Source organism: Ictidomys tridecemlineatus, chromosome 9 (assembly GCF_052094955.1).
Source record: "Ictidomys tridecemlineatus isolate mIctTri1 chromosome 9, mIctTri1.hap1, whole genome shotgun sequence".
Classification (NCBI taxonomy): domain Eukaryota; kingdom Metazoa; phylum Chordata; class Mammalia; order Rodentia; family Sciuridae; genus Ictidomys; species Ictidomys tridecemlineatus.
The window spans coordinates 31,931,494-31,951,079 of record NC_135485.1 but is presented as its reverse complement, the minus strand read 5'-3'; the positions used below and the strand labels follow the sequence as shown (position 1 = coordinate 31,951,079).

At 32.7% G+C, this 19,586-nt stretch overlaps 1 protein-coding gene across 2 annotated transcripts in view; it reads right to left on the bottom strand.

Moving 5' to 3' along the window:
- The window catches only part of Slc30a9 (solute carrier family 30 member 9), a 96,043-nt gene that overhangs the window by 9,891 nt on the left and 66,566 nt on the right, over positions 1-19,586 (bottom strand). For both annotated transcript variants that reach the window (XM_013356254.4, XM_005319948.5), the window contains 8 exons: positions 17,893-17,948; positions 15,088-15,223; positions 12,226-12,265; positions 11,165-11,236; positions 10,609-10,716; positions 8,099-8,264; positions 3,323-3,452; positions 448-561 (listed from right to left, as the gene is read on the bottom strand). In XM_013356254.4, the coding sequence (XP_013211708.2) occupies positions 448-561; positions 3,323-3,452; positions 8,099-8,264; positions 10,609-10,716; positions 11,165-11,236; positions 12,226-12,265; positions 15,088-15,223; positions 17,893-17,948 (822 nt within the window). The remainder of the gene's footprint in view (positions 1-447; positions 562-3,322; positions 3,453-8,098; positions 8,265-10,608; positions 10,717-11,164; positions 11,237-12,225; positions 12,266-15,087; positions 15,224-17,892; positions 17,949-19,586) is intronic.

Sequence of the window (19,586 nt, the reverse complement as noted above, 5' to 3'; positions counted from 1 at the left end):
AATATATTCTGCTGTTATGTATGACTAAAAAAATTTAAAAAAAAGAAACATGAAAAAAAAAGAGTGTGCATGTGATATATGTAGCCCAGAGTAAATACTCAAAAAATAGTTGCCATTATCAATATATTATTTTTTAATATTTATTTTTTAGTTGTAGGTAGACACAATGTCTTTATTTTACTTTATGTGGTGCTGAGGGTCAAACCCAGTGTCTCATGCATGCTAGGCGAGCACTCTACCTCTGAACCACAACCTTCAGCCCTCAATACAATTTTTTTTAATATTTATTTTTTAGTTATAGGTGAACACAATATCTTCATTTTGTTTCTATGTGGTACTGAGAATCGAACCCAGTGCTTCACGCATGCTAGGCGAGTGCGCTACTACTTGAGCCACATCCCCAGTCCCCTCAATACGATATTTTTATAATGAATGTATATATCTTACTTTCAGTTCCTTCTCAAGTCTATCTACTTCAGCTCCTAATGTATCAATAATATTTTCTCCATGTTTAAGCATAAAGGTCTCTAGCTCTTCAGGAGTTTTCACTTCTTGAATTTCCTGTAAAGAAAATAAAAGCAGAAAAACAAAATAAAATTTAAAAAAATCACAGTGGTACACTGATAATTCCTTTTAGAAATTTATGACAAACACTGATAAGTTTAATAAAAAGTTTAAAAAACTTTAGGATACAGGCAATGGATCACCTATTTCCCAAGAAACTCAGTTCCAGAAGATTGAGTACAATGCTACACAGAGGTAGCTCTATAAAATACTAAAGAGCTATAAAAATACAAAAGCACTATAAAATATAAAACAGTATTCACAAATCAGGTTAAAACAATTTCTACCTCAGTTCTTTAAATAAACAACTCCAATTAGACTAAAGACCTAAGGATGGGAGTCCATAAAACTTTTAGAAGAAGAGAGTATTTTTGTGAAAATGGGATAATGAAGGCTTCATCATACAAGATAAAAAGCACAAAGGAAAAGAGTACTATAATAGCTGGGCGCAGCGGCACATTCTTGTAATCCTAGCAGCTCAGGAGGCTGAGGCAGGAGGATGGTGAGTTAAAGCCAGACTTAGAAAAAGTGAAGGGACAAGCAACTCAGTGAGACCATGTCTCTAAAATACAAAAAATAGGTGGGAGGGAAAGAGGAGAAGGGGAATTGCACGGAAGACTGAAGGAGACCCTCATGGGTTCACAAAATGCATATATGATGCTGTGAGGGGGAAGGGAAGAAATAAAAAGAGAGAGAGATAAGTGTCACAGTAGAATGGGTAGAGAATAGTGATGGGAGGGGAGGGGAGGGAGGGAGGGCAACAGAATACAACTGACACTAGGATTGTGTACATATAAACATGGATGTATAAACAATGTGATCCTGCAATTTGTACACGTGGAAAAATGAGAATTCATACCCTATTTGAATCAAATGTATGATATGTCAAGATCATTATATTTTCTTGAGCAACTAATAAAAAAAGAAAAAATAAATAAAATATAAAAAATAGGGCTGGGATGTGGCTCAGTGGTCAAGTGGCCCTGAGTTCAATCCCTGATAGCCTCCCTCCTAGAATGTACTATAACAAACTGAAGAAAGATAATCCTGTCAATATAATCTAGTAAGAATGTAAAGCAACAGAAACATTGGTATGCTGATGGTGGGAATTGAATCAACATACTTTGGAGAAAAATTTGGCAATACCTTTGGAAGTTGAAGACAAGAATGTATGCTCAGTGGCTCTCACCTATTTTAAACCTAGCTATCTGTATACTACCCTAAAGAAATTTACGCATATATAAAGTACGAAGCATGTATGAGAATGCCATCATGGAATTTTTTTTTTAATAATTTAACATTTAAAAGAATATAATGCCTATCGACTGCAGATAGGACACATAAATTGCAGCATATTCATATAGCATATTATATAACAACATGCTGTTAAGTAAATTTTAGAGAGATACATACAATATGAAATCATTTCTGTAAATTTTTAAACATCCAAAATGTTGCTTTATATTATGCTAAAACATGATGACAAATATAAAAATATGAATGGAAATGGTAGGTACCAAATTCATCATAATAACTAATTCTAGGAATAAAGGAAGGAGAATGCGATTTAGGAAGAGAAACTGGCTTGAGCTGTTTTTGTAATGCTTTACTCTGTTTTTAAGATCTTAAGCTAACAGTACAGGTTGAGCCCCTCAGTCCAAAAATCCAAAATGCTCTGAAATTTTGAGTGATGACAAAAAGGCAATTCAGATTTTCATATTAGGGATGTTTGATCCAAGTCTATGCAAATGATCTTAAAAACAAACAAACAAAAAACAACTTTGAAATATGAAACATTTCTGAAATCTGAAATATTTGAGATGGGATACTCAACCCATATAGCAAAATATTAACAAGTGACAAAGGCACATGGTGATAATCTACACTGTTCATTATATTCTGTAAATTATCTTTTAAACTACAGCAGTCCCCTTTTTACAGTGATAATTTCAAGATCCCAGGAGATACATAAAACTATAATTATACACACACACACACACCCCTAAGATAAAGTTTAATTTATAAATTAGGTACAGTAAAAGAGTAACAACAAAAATTAACAATGAAATAGAACAACTGTAACAATATACTGTAATAAAAATTATGTGAATGTGGCCCCCTTCTTCCTTCTCAACTGCCAAAGTGGGGGTGGGCAGCATGGATAGCAAGGATATGCTGGATATAGGGACGATTCATGTCCGAGGAGGACAGCACAAGATTTCATCACTTCTCAGAAAAGCAATTTAATGCTTATGAATGGTTTATTTCTGTTATTTTCCATTTAATATTTTGAATCGTGGTTGACTGTGGGTAACTGAAGCATGGAAAGCAAAACTTCAAATAAAAGTGGGAGGAGCCTGATTAATATAAAGAAAAAAGCACACATTCTGGAGTTTGAGAGATCTAAATTCATAAACAAGACTCTGAAACTTCAGGCAAGTTAGTTAATCTGTCTTAATTTACCTATACTTTAAAATGAAATGTTATTTCTTTACCTCTCAGGGTTAAGAGTAAATAAGTTAAAACAGCTAAAATGGCCTGGCATATAGCAAGCATGAATAACTTCAAAAGTCTGCTCTTCTATTGTCTCCTCCAACCTACTCTATAGTAAATAAAAGGCTCTCTATCAAATTTTGGAATCTAAGATGTTGACAGCTGAAGTGAGTTTAAGATCAATAACAGAAAAAGTTTTATTTACTTAGAATTTAAGTTTTCTAAGCATAGGATATATAAGAAAATTACAGACACATAAACTTACTTGTAGCATTTGGTCAAAATCTTGTTTTTCCAAATATGATCTTGTAACAACTCGTCCATCAAAATCTACTTCTGCCTTAAATCTTACTTTACCTAATCCCAGATCTGTGGCTTTAACATCATGAATTGCCCTGCAATCAATAACAATGCATACAAATTTATATACATATACACATATATACTCTAATGGCAAAAAGTCTAGAATTCTTGATTTTTTCCTACCCATGATGAATAAGGACTAAGATAGCTTCAGAGAATTCACCACTAAGTATCACTTACTAAATTTCACTAGATGTTTAGTTTTTTTGTGCATATTTCATACAATGGTACAAATATAACAAATATTATTTTATTATTCCATACATGCAAGTTGTAAAGCTCAGGTATTAAGAACACTAACTCTAAATTGTTTTTCTAAAATGTTGCTGTTATCTCACAAACCTTTTGTCCCATATATCCATTCAGTCATTTCCTAAATACCATTTACAAAAAATGTGTTGCTGATAATGGTGTCATAGAAAGCACACTAATTACTTTTCTGCATGTATGTGGGATGCAGAGGATCTAAACCAGGATGTTGCATATACTAGGCAAGTGTTCTACTACTCCGGTACACTACAGCCCTACCAACAACTTTTATATTCACAAACTTCTTTAATAGTCTTTGTACAACTCTGAGAAAAATTCTTAGAATGAGCTACTGATAACTGCCACATAGGATTGATGAGGGGACTAATGAGCTAACACACACACACATATATATATAATGCTTAATATAGTATCAAACATAAGGTAGGCATTTAATAAATGACTTTCATAAAATAGGTAAGGTGATATCTTCATTTTATAGATAACAAAGCAGTTCCAGAGGGGCATAAGTGACTTGCTCAAGGTAAGTCAGCTAGTAACTAATAGAATAGGACTCCCTAACACTTTAGCTCTTTAAATATCCAAGCCTGGAGTCCTTATATTATATCATCTGCCTCTCAGAAAGTAAAGTGGATGCTCATCTATAACTACTTTTCATTCCTCCTGCCCTAACCCTTAAGAATTAAATCTTTCCTAGAAAACAGTTGAGAAATTTTCTTCTTTCAATGGTGATCCCATAATATCTTTTCTTCACTGGATATATAAGAAATAACAAAACACTCTGAATCTTGAGAACACAGAGATGTACTAGAGAAGAAGCTTAAGTGAGACTATAAGCACTTTGCACTTCACACTAATTTCTGAATGATCTTGAGCAAGTTACTGTGTCCAAAATTTTTTATCCAAATAAATAAAGAAGCTGTATTTATCAACTATCTAGGGTGAAATAAGGATAAATAATTTCTAAAGTTATATAATCTCAGGTTAAAAATAAAACTTGTCCAGACTGGTAGGAAGTAATATGTAATTTATTCATTTATTTCAAAGGCACATCTACTTCAGTCCTCACAAAGTATTAATACATTTCGTTGTTTAATTAAAACTTAAGTAGTAGCTAGTAAATATATTCTGATTCCGCCCCCACCCCCATGTTGTTGTTGTCCTTTTTTTTGTCTCTTAGTGCTAGGAATTGAACCCAGGGGTAGCTCCACATCCCCATCTTCTCTTCTTTTAAATTTCTGAGATAGAGTCTTGCTAAAGTTGCTGAAACTGGTCTTGAACTTGTGACTCACCTGTCTCAGCTTCCTGAGTCATTGGTATTACAAGCATGCATTAAAGCACCCAACACATTTCTCATGTTCTTATATATAACTGCATATGGGAAAGTGGGGCAGGTATTTCTGAGATGCTCCCCAATGACAGAACCCCACCTCCTGTATCCTGTGTGATCCCCCTCTCCTTGAATATGGGTTATACCTAGTGCTTTGCTTCGAACAAAGAGAATATGGAAAAGTGATGAGATGTCATTTCCAACAGTTAACTAATCTGTGACTTTTTTTCTTGTTTACATTCAATTCCTACTGCCTTATCAGTCTGCATGCAGTATTTAACAAGCTGCCATGTTGGGGAGGTCCATGTGGCAAAGAACTCAATCTTGCCAACAATCTTAAGTTAAATATGCTTAGAAGTAGCTCCTTCTCTAGGACATGGCACTTTGATTATAGTCTGAAAAAGCCTGAAGTAGAGAACCCATACACAAGCAGAGCCTGAATTCCTGACTCATAGAAACAGATAATAAAGGTTGTTTAAACCACTAAGTTTTGAGCTAATTTGTCACAGAGCAAAGTAACTATTATACTATTTTAAAAATTGCATGAATTTTCTGGATTACTTTTATTTTCTCAAATAATTTAATCCACAGATTTTCATTCTTGCAGAAATTTTCAGATTGGCCAATCTTTTAGATATTAATTGTAAATAATATATGAAAAATATAAATGCATACATGTCAAACAATAGGGCACCAAAGTAAATGAAACAAAAACAGAAATGAAGGAAAAAACAAACAATTCAACAATAATAGCTAGAGACTTCAAGGCCCTACTTCTAATGGATAGAACAAGTCAGGATGACCAACAGGAAAACTAAAATCTTGAACACTATAAACCAAATAAACCTAACAAACATCTATATATTCATTTTTCAAGTGCACATAGAATATGATCCAAGATAGAATATATATAGGCCATAAAAAAAGCCTCAGTAAACTTAAAAGGACAGAAATAATAAGAAGTATATTCTCTGATGACAACTGAACGAAATCAGAAATCAGTAATAGATAATTTGGGAAACTCACACATACTTAGAAATTAAAAAACACTCCTAAATAGCACCCCCAAACAAAATAAAAACAAAAAGGAAAAACAATATGTTAAAGATTACAACACCCCCCCCTCATGCTAATAGTAGCACTGTTCACAACAGTCAAGATATGGAATCAACTTAGGCATCAATCAATGGTTATACAAAGAAAATGTGATATGTATACATAGTGGAATATAAGTAAAATATGCACACTCTGAAAAACCCACATGTTCTCACTTGTATGAGGAAACTAAAAAGGTTATTCTTATAGAAACACAGTAGTGATTACTAAATGCTGAGAATTAGGGAGGGTTGGAGAGAGGATGACCAATTGGTACAGGGGTGTAGTTTGATACAAAATAATTTCAAATGTTATAACACAATAGAGTATCTGTAATTGCCAACAATTAATTGTATACTGCAAAATAGCTAATAGGTGTAGACACAGAAGGAAATATCATACTGTGTTCCATAAACATATATATGTGTCAATTAACAATAAAAATACAGCCAGACACAATGGTGCATGCCTGGAATCCCAGCAGCTTGGAAGGCTGAGGCAGGAGGATTGTGAGTTCAAAGCCAGCTTCAGTAATGATGAAGCACTAAACAACTAAGTGAGACCCTGTCTCTAAATTTAAAAAAATACAAAATAGGGCTCGAGATATGGCTCAGTAGTTAAGTGTCCCTGAGTTCAGTTCCTAGTACCTAAAACAAACAAACAAACAAACAAACCACACAACCAAAAAAAAACATATAGTAAGAAAAAATTCAATTTTAAAAAAAGGAAATAAGAAAGTACTTTGAGATGAATCAAAACAATGCAACATATCAAAATTTCTGGATACAGAGAAGCAGTGTTTAAAAGGAAAATTTATATCTAGAAATGAATGTCTATATTAAAAAAAGAAGTAACATATCAAATTCAAAATTTAACCTACCATCTTAAGACACTGGGCAGGGGGATAACAAATTAAATCTGGTGGTACTGGAAATGGAAACGAGGGCTCAAGAATGTTAGGCAAATGCTATACTACTGAGCTATACCTCAAGCCACTCAAATTAAGATTTTAAAGTTTTGGTTTTCCACTTCATTATGAAACCACACTGCTGCTAAATTTCACTAAAAAACACCATGAGAATTCTAATATTTCTTCTAATAAGGATTAAAATCCTTATTAGACCATGCCTAATAAGGTGCCAACACCCAATGAACCTAGGCTGTCATACAATGGACTGCCTAAATAAAGCATATAAGAAGTCAGTGAATTAACATTTTCTATTATTTCAATGACTTTAGAGAGCAAACGATGATAATTAATAAACAAAGGGATATAAAATTAATTCCCAATTCCTTTAGTCACCTCATTTAATGACTCCTAATAGTTTGACTAAACTACAAAATTGGAAACAGTACAACTCTTCTGGTTATCTCCTAAGTCTTCAGTACTTTAGTTAGTTTTACACAATTTAAAAGATAGGGACTGGGGGAAAGATCACTAGTAGACCACTTAACTAGTAATGTGTGAGGCCTTGGGTTCAGTATCTACCACTATAAAAGAAATAACAATAAAAGAAATAACTAAATAAATAAAAATATAAAAATAATATAAGGAAAAATTTAAATATATTAAAAGTACATTTTCAAAACCAATATAAATTACATTTACTTTGGTAATTATTTCCCCATGAATAAATACTATTTCACATTTAATATATTCAACTTATAATTACAATACAAATATAAGGTAAATATAAATATAAAGGTTTGATTTTAAGTGGTTCCACATTAAGGATCCAAAACTTTCTACTTTGCAAAACTTCTATTCTCGTTATATCATCTGACTATGACTTATTTTAATAAAAACAATACAAAATTTAAAAGGAAACTAAGTGTTCTTGCTTCCTTCCAAGACAATAACTCTGAAAAGTAATAGATTAGAAAATTCCAAAGGTTAGGAATCCAAAACTTCCTTCGGAACCAAACATTCCAGTCTTTCAATGTTTTTATAAGTCCTGACAACATTACTAGAATAAGGCTAACCTTACTGATGGGTCATTCTCCAGGAGTTCAGTAAGCCGCTGAACTTGCTCTGGTTGAATGGATCGTCCCAAGAGTGCTTCTGTGTTGGTGTAGATGAGGAATGCTGAGACCACGCCTAATAAGGTGCCCACACCCAACGAACCTAGGCTGTCATACAATGGATTGCCTAAATAAAGCATGTAAGAAATCAGTGAATTAACATTTTCTATTATTTCAATGACTTTAGAGAGCAAACAATCACAATTAATAAACAAAGGGATATAAAATTAATTCCCAATTCCTTTAGTCACCTCATTTAATGACTCCTAATAGTTTGACTAAACTACAAAATTGGAAACAGTACAACCTGCTTTATATTACCTAAGAGTGTTATGAGCTTAATTATTTAGGACCTGTTTCTTGTGTCTGGTCATTATATAGGTCAAGGTTCAGAGTATTTTCAGAAGACATACCAGATACATAATAATATAATTAAGAGTCAATTTCTTTTAGATATATAGGTAGTACTCTAAAAAAACTGTTGTGGAATCAAAATCTGAAAGAAATAAAAACTTCTTGTGCCTCCTTCCTATCAAAATCCTGTGAAAAAATTAAGAACTACAGAATATGACATGGGTGATCTTATTCAACCAAGGATAATAATTAGCTAGTACCACAAAGTAGTGGTTCTCAAAGTTTGGTTCCTGTAACAGGAGTTATCAGTAACACTTGAGAATTTGGTAGAAATAAAAATTCTCAGATGTCATCCCAGACCTTCTGAATAAAAAATTCTGAAGGTGAGGTTTAGCATTTTGTGTTTCCCCAAGCCCTCCAGTGTTTTGTTTTGTTGGCATTATTGGAGATTGAACTCAAGAGTGCTCTACCACTAAGCCATATCCCCAGCTCTTTTTTATTTTTTAAGACAGGGTTTCACTAAGTTGATGAGGATGGCCTTGAACTTGCCATCCTTCTGCCTCAGCCTCCTGAGCTGCTGGGATTACATGCACCACAATGCCAAGCTACAGTTTAAATTTTTATAAAAATTTTACCTACATGGCTTTTATAATTAGAAGTCTTTTTTATTCCAGAGAAAAAATGTCATCAAAATAATATTTAACTTTTAATGCTTGATAAAATATATTATTTACTAGAAATCTGAATTTATATACTAGTTTTATTAACATGTAGCCAAAATATAATATTAAAAAATAAACTCACTTATCTCTTCTAAGTGTATAAAGCATAATCTATTGAGGTTTGTAGAACTCAAGATCAAATATGCTCTTTACAAATCCAAACTTAAATAATTTTTCACAAATAACTTATGTTCAAAAAAAAGACCCCAAACTATAGGTCAACCAGAAAAACAAAGGGATATAAAATCAATACTTTTAGAAATATTTCAGATCACAGTGAACATAAGAAAATGCTCCTTTAGTCTCAAGAGGTACATTCAAAACGAGAAAGAACAATTTGTATTTCAGACCACTTCAAGAAACATTGCAGAACTGGAAGCCAATCACCTAAAATTATTTGCAAGAACAAAGGGGAAAGAATGGAAGAAGCTCCATTCCAAGAGAATTCCAACTCTACATATTAAGCCTTTCATACCAAATGGTTCTTTCATTTTAGAAAATAAAATAGTTTTTCTGACTTACCTGTATTGTACTGGCCCTTGAAAAGACCTAACTAGCTATCAAAATGAAGATGGAACCAACTTAGAATTAAGGAAATATAAAGGCAATAACACTTACAATTGGACTTAAGAATAGGAAAAGACAAGTGAACAAGAGCCACAATATCTATTTATTAGAATTACTGGCTTTTTTTTTTTTTTTTTTAGTTCTCTCTCATACTATCTTAATAAACTTATAAAGTTACTAGGACAAATGTTATACTTTTATAGGTAAAGTTATAGCCACAAGGGTTTAGAGTATTATAGAAATCTTCTACTAATACCTTTCCTTATTAATTTATTTTTTTGCTACTGGGAATTGAACCCAGGGATATTTAAGCACTGAGCCACATCCCTATTTTGAGATGAGGTGTCACAAAGTTGCTCAGGACCTAAGTTGCTGAGGCTGGCTTTGAATTTGTGATCCTTTTGCCTCGGCCTCCCAAGCCACTGGGATTATAGGAGTGTGCCACTGCACTGGATTCCTTATTTTTATTTATTTATTTATTATTTATTTATTTTTAACATTTTTTTTTAGATGTAGATGGACACAACACTATGCTTTTATTTGTATGTGGTGCCGAGGATCGGACCTGGGTCCCGCCCATGCTAGGCAAGATTTCTACCGCTGAGCCACAATCCCAGCCCCAAGGATTCCTTATTTTTAAATTAGAGAAACTTGCAACTCAGAGAAACCTGAATACTTTTACTGCCCAAATATCTTACATAAATAATTGGTTAGCATGGAATTAATATTTAACAATTAGTTTAAAATTATTCAATGATATAAGGAAAAAATCCCGTTTATTTGAGAAGTAGTACAAATAAATATATCTGTAATTTAAGAAATATTTACCTGTTATAGAAGTAAGACCCATGCAAGTGGCTGCTATTGTCACTCCCAAAACTGCTGCAGTATCCTCCAATAATATAACATTTGTACTAGGATCACGACTTTCCATTACTTAATCATGAAGAAAGAGATAAGAAAATTTGTAAAAAATCTAACTTGTTACTATCAGAGGACATTTTTGTAAGCATCTATTTTAAATCAAACTATAAACTAAGATAAAAAGGTATGACAGACCATAATTTTAAAAATTCTGTTTAATATAAACATAATTTTTTGGCTTAAATGTCAACAATAAATGCCACATAAAGTCAAATTACTTTTTCAGGTTATGTAATCATATACAGAAATACAGTAGTTTACTTAAGTCAAATCCAAACAGAAAGTATCCAAATGCTCCAAGTGCACATTTTTCCAAATGGCTGATTTATTCAGTAAGAGTCACATAGGGAAAACACTGAGATATATTTTATATCCATCTAAGTGGCACAAAGCAATAGCCTTAGATCATTTTAAGAAAATAAACAAGGAGACACTGATATCTGGCTTCTAAAACACATACCATATTTATAAAATGACATTCCTTTGGCCTGAGCACTCCTACGAAGTTCATTTACTGCAACAAGAAGTGTTGCTGAAAGAAAAGCACTCATATCAGCAAGGAAGAGGTTTCACACCTCCAAACTCTCAAAAGATAAATTAATAATAAGCATAACACTTTAATGGCAGGGTTGGCAACAAAGAAAAGTTCTATATTAACTCATTATCAAGACTCCAATTAATCATTATAATAAAATGAATCTCATATTTCTAAACCATAATCATTAAATGAGTATAACAACAGACTTAATTTATTGCATAGCCACTATTTGGCAGGTACCACCTAAGCAGAGTCACTTTTTTGTTGTTGTTACTGGGGATTGAACTGATTGGCACCCATTCCCCGAGCCACATTTTTGTATTTTATTTAGAGACAAGGTCTCACTGAATTGCTTAGGGCCTTGCATTGCTCAAGCTGGCTTTGAACCCATGATCCTCCTGTCTCAGCCTCCTGAGCCACTACGATTACAGGTGTGCACCACCACACCTGGCAACATAGTCAGTTTTGAGCCTCCCAGTCTTTTGAAGCAGGTGATATTAACATCATTTTATAGCCATCAAAGATGAGGGGCCCCATAAATACATACAAATATGATCTGTAAATTAAAAATTATATAATTTAAAAACCAGACAAAGGGATGCCACACATACAAAATGACAATGCTTCAGGGGTATAGCAGTGAATTAAAAAGTTTCATTCCATATTAGCAGTTCTATGTCATAATACAATTATAAGTGTGTATTTCTGAAGTTTTAAAACCTGAGTGTTTAAAACTCTAGTATGATTATATTTTTATATTGTACTCCAATGTTTTGTACATTATGCAGTACTAAAGAACAAAGCACACTTTCTTCTTGTCACATCCATTACAGGAACAACCACAGTATATTATATAAAGACTTCTTTTCCTAAAAATAGATAAACCTTATTCCACAGTTTTCTTTATTCAACAGAACTTAAACTATAGCAATGGAATGCTCAATATATATCCCTATACAGTGAAACTTTGTGATGGCACATACCTCCTTCAGATACCAATGATCCTGCTAAAATACAATATGCCTAGAAAATAAATATTAAAACATACATTCAGTATTTCACTCAAGAATCACAATTTTTCATGTATAAAGTTTGTCATATCTAAAACAGAAAAATTCAAATCCAAGCTAGATGGTAAGGATCTTTGACAAGAAACAATTCAAACAAGGGCAATGACATACAAACACAAACACTGGAAATCTGGGGTTGTGGACCCCAGACACAGTTAAGATCCACACTCCTATTCAAATAACTTCTGGATTTTGTCTGAATGTCCAGTATGAAAAAACTCCTGTTTCAGAAAGGCAATTAGTTATAAAAAATAATCAATTATTTCTTTTGGTAGCAGTACTTCCTTGCAGTCCAGGACATACTTAAATTTTCTTAAAAATTTTAAATAAAATTTAAACCAAACAACTATAGAATTTTCAACATACCTTTCTAAACACCTACGCTTTCCTGAAACAGAGGTTTTAAAAGTTTCAAACCTGGCCCCAAACCCTTATAATCCTATTGTAAAAATGGGCATTTTCCAAAATTCAGAGACTTGATTGAATATAAAGAAAATGATAGAACAAGAACTAGAATACTGCTACTATGATTAAAATAGTAGCTAAACTTCCTAATAACTCTTTTTAATCCTTTCACCTTTTTCTTGATTCGAGACATATTTATTACCCAATAAAATGAAAAAGCATATATCAGAGACAAAGATCTCAAAATAATTCCTAATAAACTGGTTTATGATATGTGGAACCTATTATTTATTTAACAAAGAGCCATAGTCTAATGCAACCTTGTTTGTTTACTCAGAGACACATAAGTTATTAGAAACTTAAAATTTATAAACAATTGAAAATTGATCTCATTAATCTCTAATGATGTGCAAATTAGATATTAAGAGGCACTATATTAGGGCTGGGGTTGTGGCTCACCGATAGAGCGCTAGCACATGCGAGGCCCTGGGTTCAATCCTCAGCACCACATAAAAAATAAAATAAATAAAGATATTTCTGACTAAAAAATAAAAAAAGAGGCATTATATCTACAAAGTGGCCAAATCTTTGGAGGAGATATATTTGTTTACTTTCACTATATGAAATGTATAATTTTAAGAAAGTAACCAATAAAAACTGTGGGAAACTAGTCAATAACAAATGTAAATAAGCGTAGTTTAATAGGCTTGCTATTATATACCATGTTTAATAGACTTGTTATTACATACATAAGGCTTGTTATTACATACATGTTAAGTGAGACTCTGTCTTAGTCTATGACCCATAACAGAAAACAAAATTAAAGTATCCCTACATTCTAGAATGAAGTACTGTTAGTACTTCCAGTCTTTGCACAGAAGATAGATCCAATCTGAGACCTCTATTCTCTAGACTACACCCAACCCCAGCTCTATACCCACTTGTCTATTTAAGAAGAGCTGGAAGTTAAGGATATCAAAAGTCAAGATTTCTTCAGTGCAAGCAGTTGAGCTGTTGAGGTTGCTCAGAAAGCTTGATATATGTTCCAGGACTTTGGAGATACCATGTCTGAAGCTCCGATGAACAAGAAATCTCAAGGCAAGACTATGTCAGCTGTGTCAGCAGAGTAGGTGATTATGTTTGGGGAAAAATTTGCACTCCCACAGAAGGCATGTTAAAAGATGTCTAGCTGGGTGCAGTGGCATAGGCCTGTAATCCCAGCAATTCAGGAGGCTAAGGCAGGAGGATCACAGGTTCAAAGCCAGCCTCAGCAATTTAGTGAGACCCTGTCTTGAAATAAAAAAATAAAAAGGACCATGGGGTGAAGCTCAGTGGTAAAGTGCCCCTAAATTCAATCCCCAATACAAAAAAAAAAAAAAAAAAAAAAAAAAGGCTAAACGTAAGACCCAGATATATAGCCCTGAATGGACTCTTTTGGAAAAAGATAAACTGTAACAAAGGTATTCTTGCCAATTGCAGGGCAACCTCAAATATGTCTGAGTTAGAGGAAGTGCTATGTAATTTGTGCTTGTCAGGGGAGCTAGTCAGAGCAGCCAAGTATTGTAATCTCCAGGAAATGTTCATGAAAGACAAAGAAAGCTTTAAACATCTACAAAGGCCAGGGGAAATCAAAGCAAAATAAAACTGTTGTGTCAGTACTTTTTTGTCTCCTATCACAACCTTGGAGCTGCCTTTAGGGAAGGGGAGAAGGAAAAGAGATTAGGCAAGGCCATACAGAAGGTGGACCATCCTTCTATCTTTCCAATCCCTCAGTGCAGGCAGGCTTCTTATTGAGAAAAGGAGATACTTTAACTTTTAAATACTGTTCCAATTTATGACTAGTAACATAAGAGTGGATATTTTAATTATTGACATGAGACTATTCTTAAAAACTAAAAGAGAAGAGAGGTGTGTTTGTTCTTCAACAGCAACTCAAACAGAAGTTAAAAGAACTGCCAAAGATTCTAATCAACAAGGTCAGGCTTAAAAATTTTCCTTATGGGGCTGAGGTCGAGGCTTAGTAGTAGAGCACTTGCCTACTACATGTGAGGCACTAGGTTCGATCCTCAGCACACATAAAAATAAATAAATAAATAAATAAATATATTATGTCCATCTATAACTAAAAGAAAAAGTTTAAAAAAAACCTTCCATATAGAGATCCTTCTGTTTAATATCACAAAATATTATATAGATTTAGATGTCTTACTCTAAAAAAAAATAGCTACAGATACATTACCCTACATCACACAATCAAGAAGGTATGTTATTCTTGTTCTTTAATACTAATATGACAAAGGCATTTTACCGTGCTTAAGTCATTAAGTCATATTACTTCAAAAATGAGGGAAGAAAAGAAAAGAGGATTACCCATAGAAGGGATTCCATTGGTTGAGGATGAAGCAATCCCATAACTCCATGGTACCAAGAGAGTCCTGCACCCATCATGAAAATACCAACACCACTAATTAGTGAAGAAATATAGCGCATGTTTGAAAATCCATACCTGAAAAATTAAAAGAATACAATTTGCAAAACATGTGTTTAATACTTTTTTTAAAAACATTCTTAGAACATCAAAATGTTAAAAGTTTTATATTTAAACAAAATATTAAGTGCCAAATACAAAACAGAAAAGCTAAATATAAGATGGGGAAAAAACTACAAGATCTTTGAAAGCAATATAAAAGTAAAGAGAATGTCATTTAAATTAGATATTTTCTAGTTCTTTTTCGATATAGTGTATTTTGATTTACTAGGACTTCTTTACCATTATGTTATCAAAATTAATTTTCAAAAAATACATTCAGTGGGGCTGGGGATGTGGCTCAAGTGGTAGCGCGCTGGCCTGGCATGCACGAGGCACTGGTGTTTGATCCTCAGCACCACATAAAAATAAATAAAGATATTGTGACCACCTAAAACAAAAAATAAACATTTTAAAAAATACATTCAGATGTTTAATCAATTGGATGACATTTAAATATCCTTGTAATAGAGCTTCTAATGGAATATTTTGGTCTTGTGATCAACCTGTGATTTATATTACCTGTAATTTGAGGCTCAAAACTAAACAGTATATTCAATTTATTGCTGCTTCTGAATAGTTTAGCAAACAGTAACTGTTAACTATTACTAGAACCAAGAGCTTCAGTTTTCTGGGTGGTTCTATGGCTAATTTCTTAAAATCGTAATTTTTTTCCAAGCATTTTGTTTCAAATGTACATTAATTTGTTTTAGTGTAAGTATCATAAAAAGAAGTTAAATATATATGAGAAAAACAATCACTTCTTCATAAGAATAATTCCTGGGAAGTTTACTCCCAAACCCAAATTCTACTGTACCCTTTTGGCATATGCAAATTCAAACAAGAATTTTCAATCAAAACTACTCTTTTAAAAAAAAAAAAAAGATTTAATTTTGCCACAGGAAAATTCCTCGTTTTACCAATTTGATTTAGAAAAACTTACTTCCAAAGTTTCCTACAAAGCAATATAGTATATACATATTTATTTAAGTTAAAGTAAATTAGGATCTAAATTAAGTGGTATAACTTTTTCCCCCCCTTTGGTACTGGGGATTGAAGCCAGGGGTGCTTAACCACTAAGCCACATCCCCAGCTTTTTAAATATTTTATAGAGACACAGGGTCACAGTGGGTTGCTTAGGGCCTTACTAAGTTGTTGAGGCTGGTTTTGAACTTGAGATGCTTCTGCCTCAGTTTCCCAGCCATTGGGATTATAGACCTGCACCACCACACCTGGCTAAATGGTATAATTTCATTTCAGTTGTTTTCAAGAAATTTTAGGCTCTTATTGAAAAATTTATCATGTAGATCTGTACTGTCCAATGTGCTAAGTCACTACCCACATGTGACTATTCAAATTTAAATTAAAACTAAATATAGATCAAAATTTAATTATTCATTAGCACTGGACTTATTTCCAGTGCTCAATAATCACAAGTAGTAGACAGATAAAAAATAGTTTTATTACTGCAGAACATTCTACTGGGCAGTACTAAAGTAAATAACTAAAATAGCCTAAGAAGAAATTTTCACAACATAAAATTGAAAATTTTTACCTTCTGATTTAAAATATTTGGCATATAACAATGGTCAGGAAAAAATTTTTTTGGAGATCGTAACGCTATTACTAATAGTTAATCTTCTATTACAATTAGCAGATTAGGGAACTAGTTGTTCTTTATATTAGCTGATTAATTATTATAGTATATTCAAAATGTTATTATTTATAACAGGAGTGCTTTCTTTCAAGTAAGGAAAGGCATTTATAAAGCATAGATACAGACACCTTCACAGAAATAAAAGTGCATTGTGGGGGTTACCAGGAATTGAACTCAGGGGCACTCGGCCATTGAGCCACATCCCCAGCCCCATTTGCATTTTATTTAGAAATAGGGTCTCACTGAGTTGCTTAGTGCCTTGCTTTTTCTGAGGCTGGCTTTGAATTCACAATCCTCCTGCCTCAGCCTCCTGAGCTGCTGGGATTATAGGTGTGTGCCACTGCACCCAGTCAAAGTGCATTTTTTTCATCCTAAGATTGATCAAATTCTATTGATAAAACTAGTAACATAATGATGCATGTAAAATTCAAATATTTTATTTTAGATGGTTGTTAAAAGCAAAAGAAAAAACTATCACATAATTGATATGATTCAAAATAATATATTCTAAAATGTATACTCATTTTACAAATATGTAATTTTAAAACATTAACAAGATATTTTAAAATAAAAATAAAAGGATTAAAATAAGTATATATTTAATGAAAGTTATCTGCAAAACTTTAAACTGGGCAGCCTATTAGTCTACATTTGAAGTATGCTTCCTGGACCAAAATAAAACAGAACTCTAAGGTCCAAATAAATGCTTTATTGTTATCGAATGTGGAGAACAAAAGATCTTCATGCTGTGTTTCAAAGCATTAAAATAATTTAAAATTCATATTCACTTATACCTTAAATTTATTTAGGCACAACAGTTAGACCTACATTTTAGATACTACAGTGGAAGAAATGGCCAGATCTTTTACAAATTGCAGATATATAAATTGCAGGAGATTTCTAAAATTTAGTTCCTTTGATTTCAATAACTTGTTGCCAAAAAAAAAGAAAAGAAAAGAAAAGAAAAGAAACAAAAAGGTAATATTCTTACGGATGAGTAGGATCTGGTGTTTGAATAGACTTACTGATGCCCAATGCTAGTAAACCCTATGGAAAAGAAGGAAAAAGCGTAAATAATCATTAGCAAGATGGAAAATATTATATGATTAAGCCAATTTTGACAACAAGAAAACTCCATAACACATGTCCAATGGCCCAGCAATTTTAGTTTTCGGTACTCAGAAAAATAAATGAATCTCAAAGGGCTCAAAACAACACTATTTATAAAGACGAAAAACACAAAAGCAACTTTAAAATCCATCAGTTTTGGAAAACAAGTAATAAACCTTAAATTACTTTTACGATACTTTAAAAGAATGTGGATGGGGCAGAGCTTTTTATACTGACATGGAAACAGCTTTTAGACCTACTACAAAGTGGAAGCAGGTAGAAAAGCAAATTAGGCAGTACATAGAATATAAACTCATGTTCTGTAGTTTTAATAAACTACTTATAAAACACAAGAAAAGGTCTGAAGTAACCTATACTTAACTGTTTATAATTCAAGTTTGTTAGGATAGTCTGCAGTATCTATTTTTTTTACAAGATAAATAACTACTATAGCTGTATAAACAAAAAGTAGTAAAAAGTTTAGACAGTATGCACTGTGTATACGAATATATATTTGTAGTAAAACTCAAAACCATGCACAGGAAATACACACATCAATGTGCTGTGCACAGGGCACTGATTATCTGGGGAATAGAAAGGAAGAAATAAAGATGAAAAACTTATAATAACTAAGATTATATATCTTGGCTGGGAGTATAGCTGAGATAAGAGTATTTGCCTAGCATGTGCAAGGACCTGAATTCAATCCTCAGTATGCAACCCACACAAAATTTTATTTCTTTTTTCTTTCTTTTTTTTAATATTTATTAAACACAACACCTTTATTTCACTTGTTTATTTTTGTATGTGGTGCTGAGGTTCAAACTCAGGGTCTTGCACGTTTGAGGCAAACGCTCTACCGCTGAGCCACAACCCCAACTCAAAGTTTTATTTCTTAAAAAACAAAAACTAAACATGGTAAATTGCTAACTTGTGTTTAATTCTAATAGCCAGATTCTCACTTTCCCCCCTTTCCTCCTTTCCTTCTTGCCTTCACCTTTCCTTCCCTTCTCTAATTTCTGAATTTTATATGTTGTTAAAGAGTTATCCATTGGAACTTCTCAATATAAGTATGCTTGCTTGCAGTAAGTACCATCCATTATACTTTGATGTGAATTTAGAAATCTATAAAACTATCTACCTCATTAGAACTATTTGTTTAATAAGAATGCAAAACATCTACATGAATGCCCTATATAATTTTAATTGACTGATTCAGGACCTTCCTGTATTTCAGTATAATACCAAATAATTAGATATATAAGGCTTCCAGATAACCAAATTTCTCAAAGATGAGTTTTATTAAAAATTATTAAAAAATTTATAAAGAATAAAGCATCTTTAAAATGGTCGAAACAAATAGATACTGGATTTTTACGTTTTGATATTGGAAATCCTACCATAAATACACAGAATATTACAAGCCCTTTTTTTAAAAAAAACGGATTCCCAAGGAAGGTGGGGTGAATTATCTAAATTACAGGTGGTGACTCTTCAGTGAATTAAACTAAGAAAATGGGAGTAAATTAAAAGGAACATATAGCTTGGCACGATGGCACATGCCTGTAATCCCAA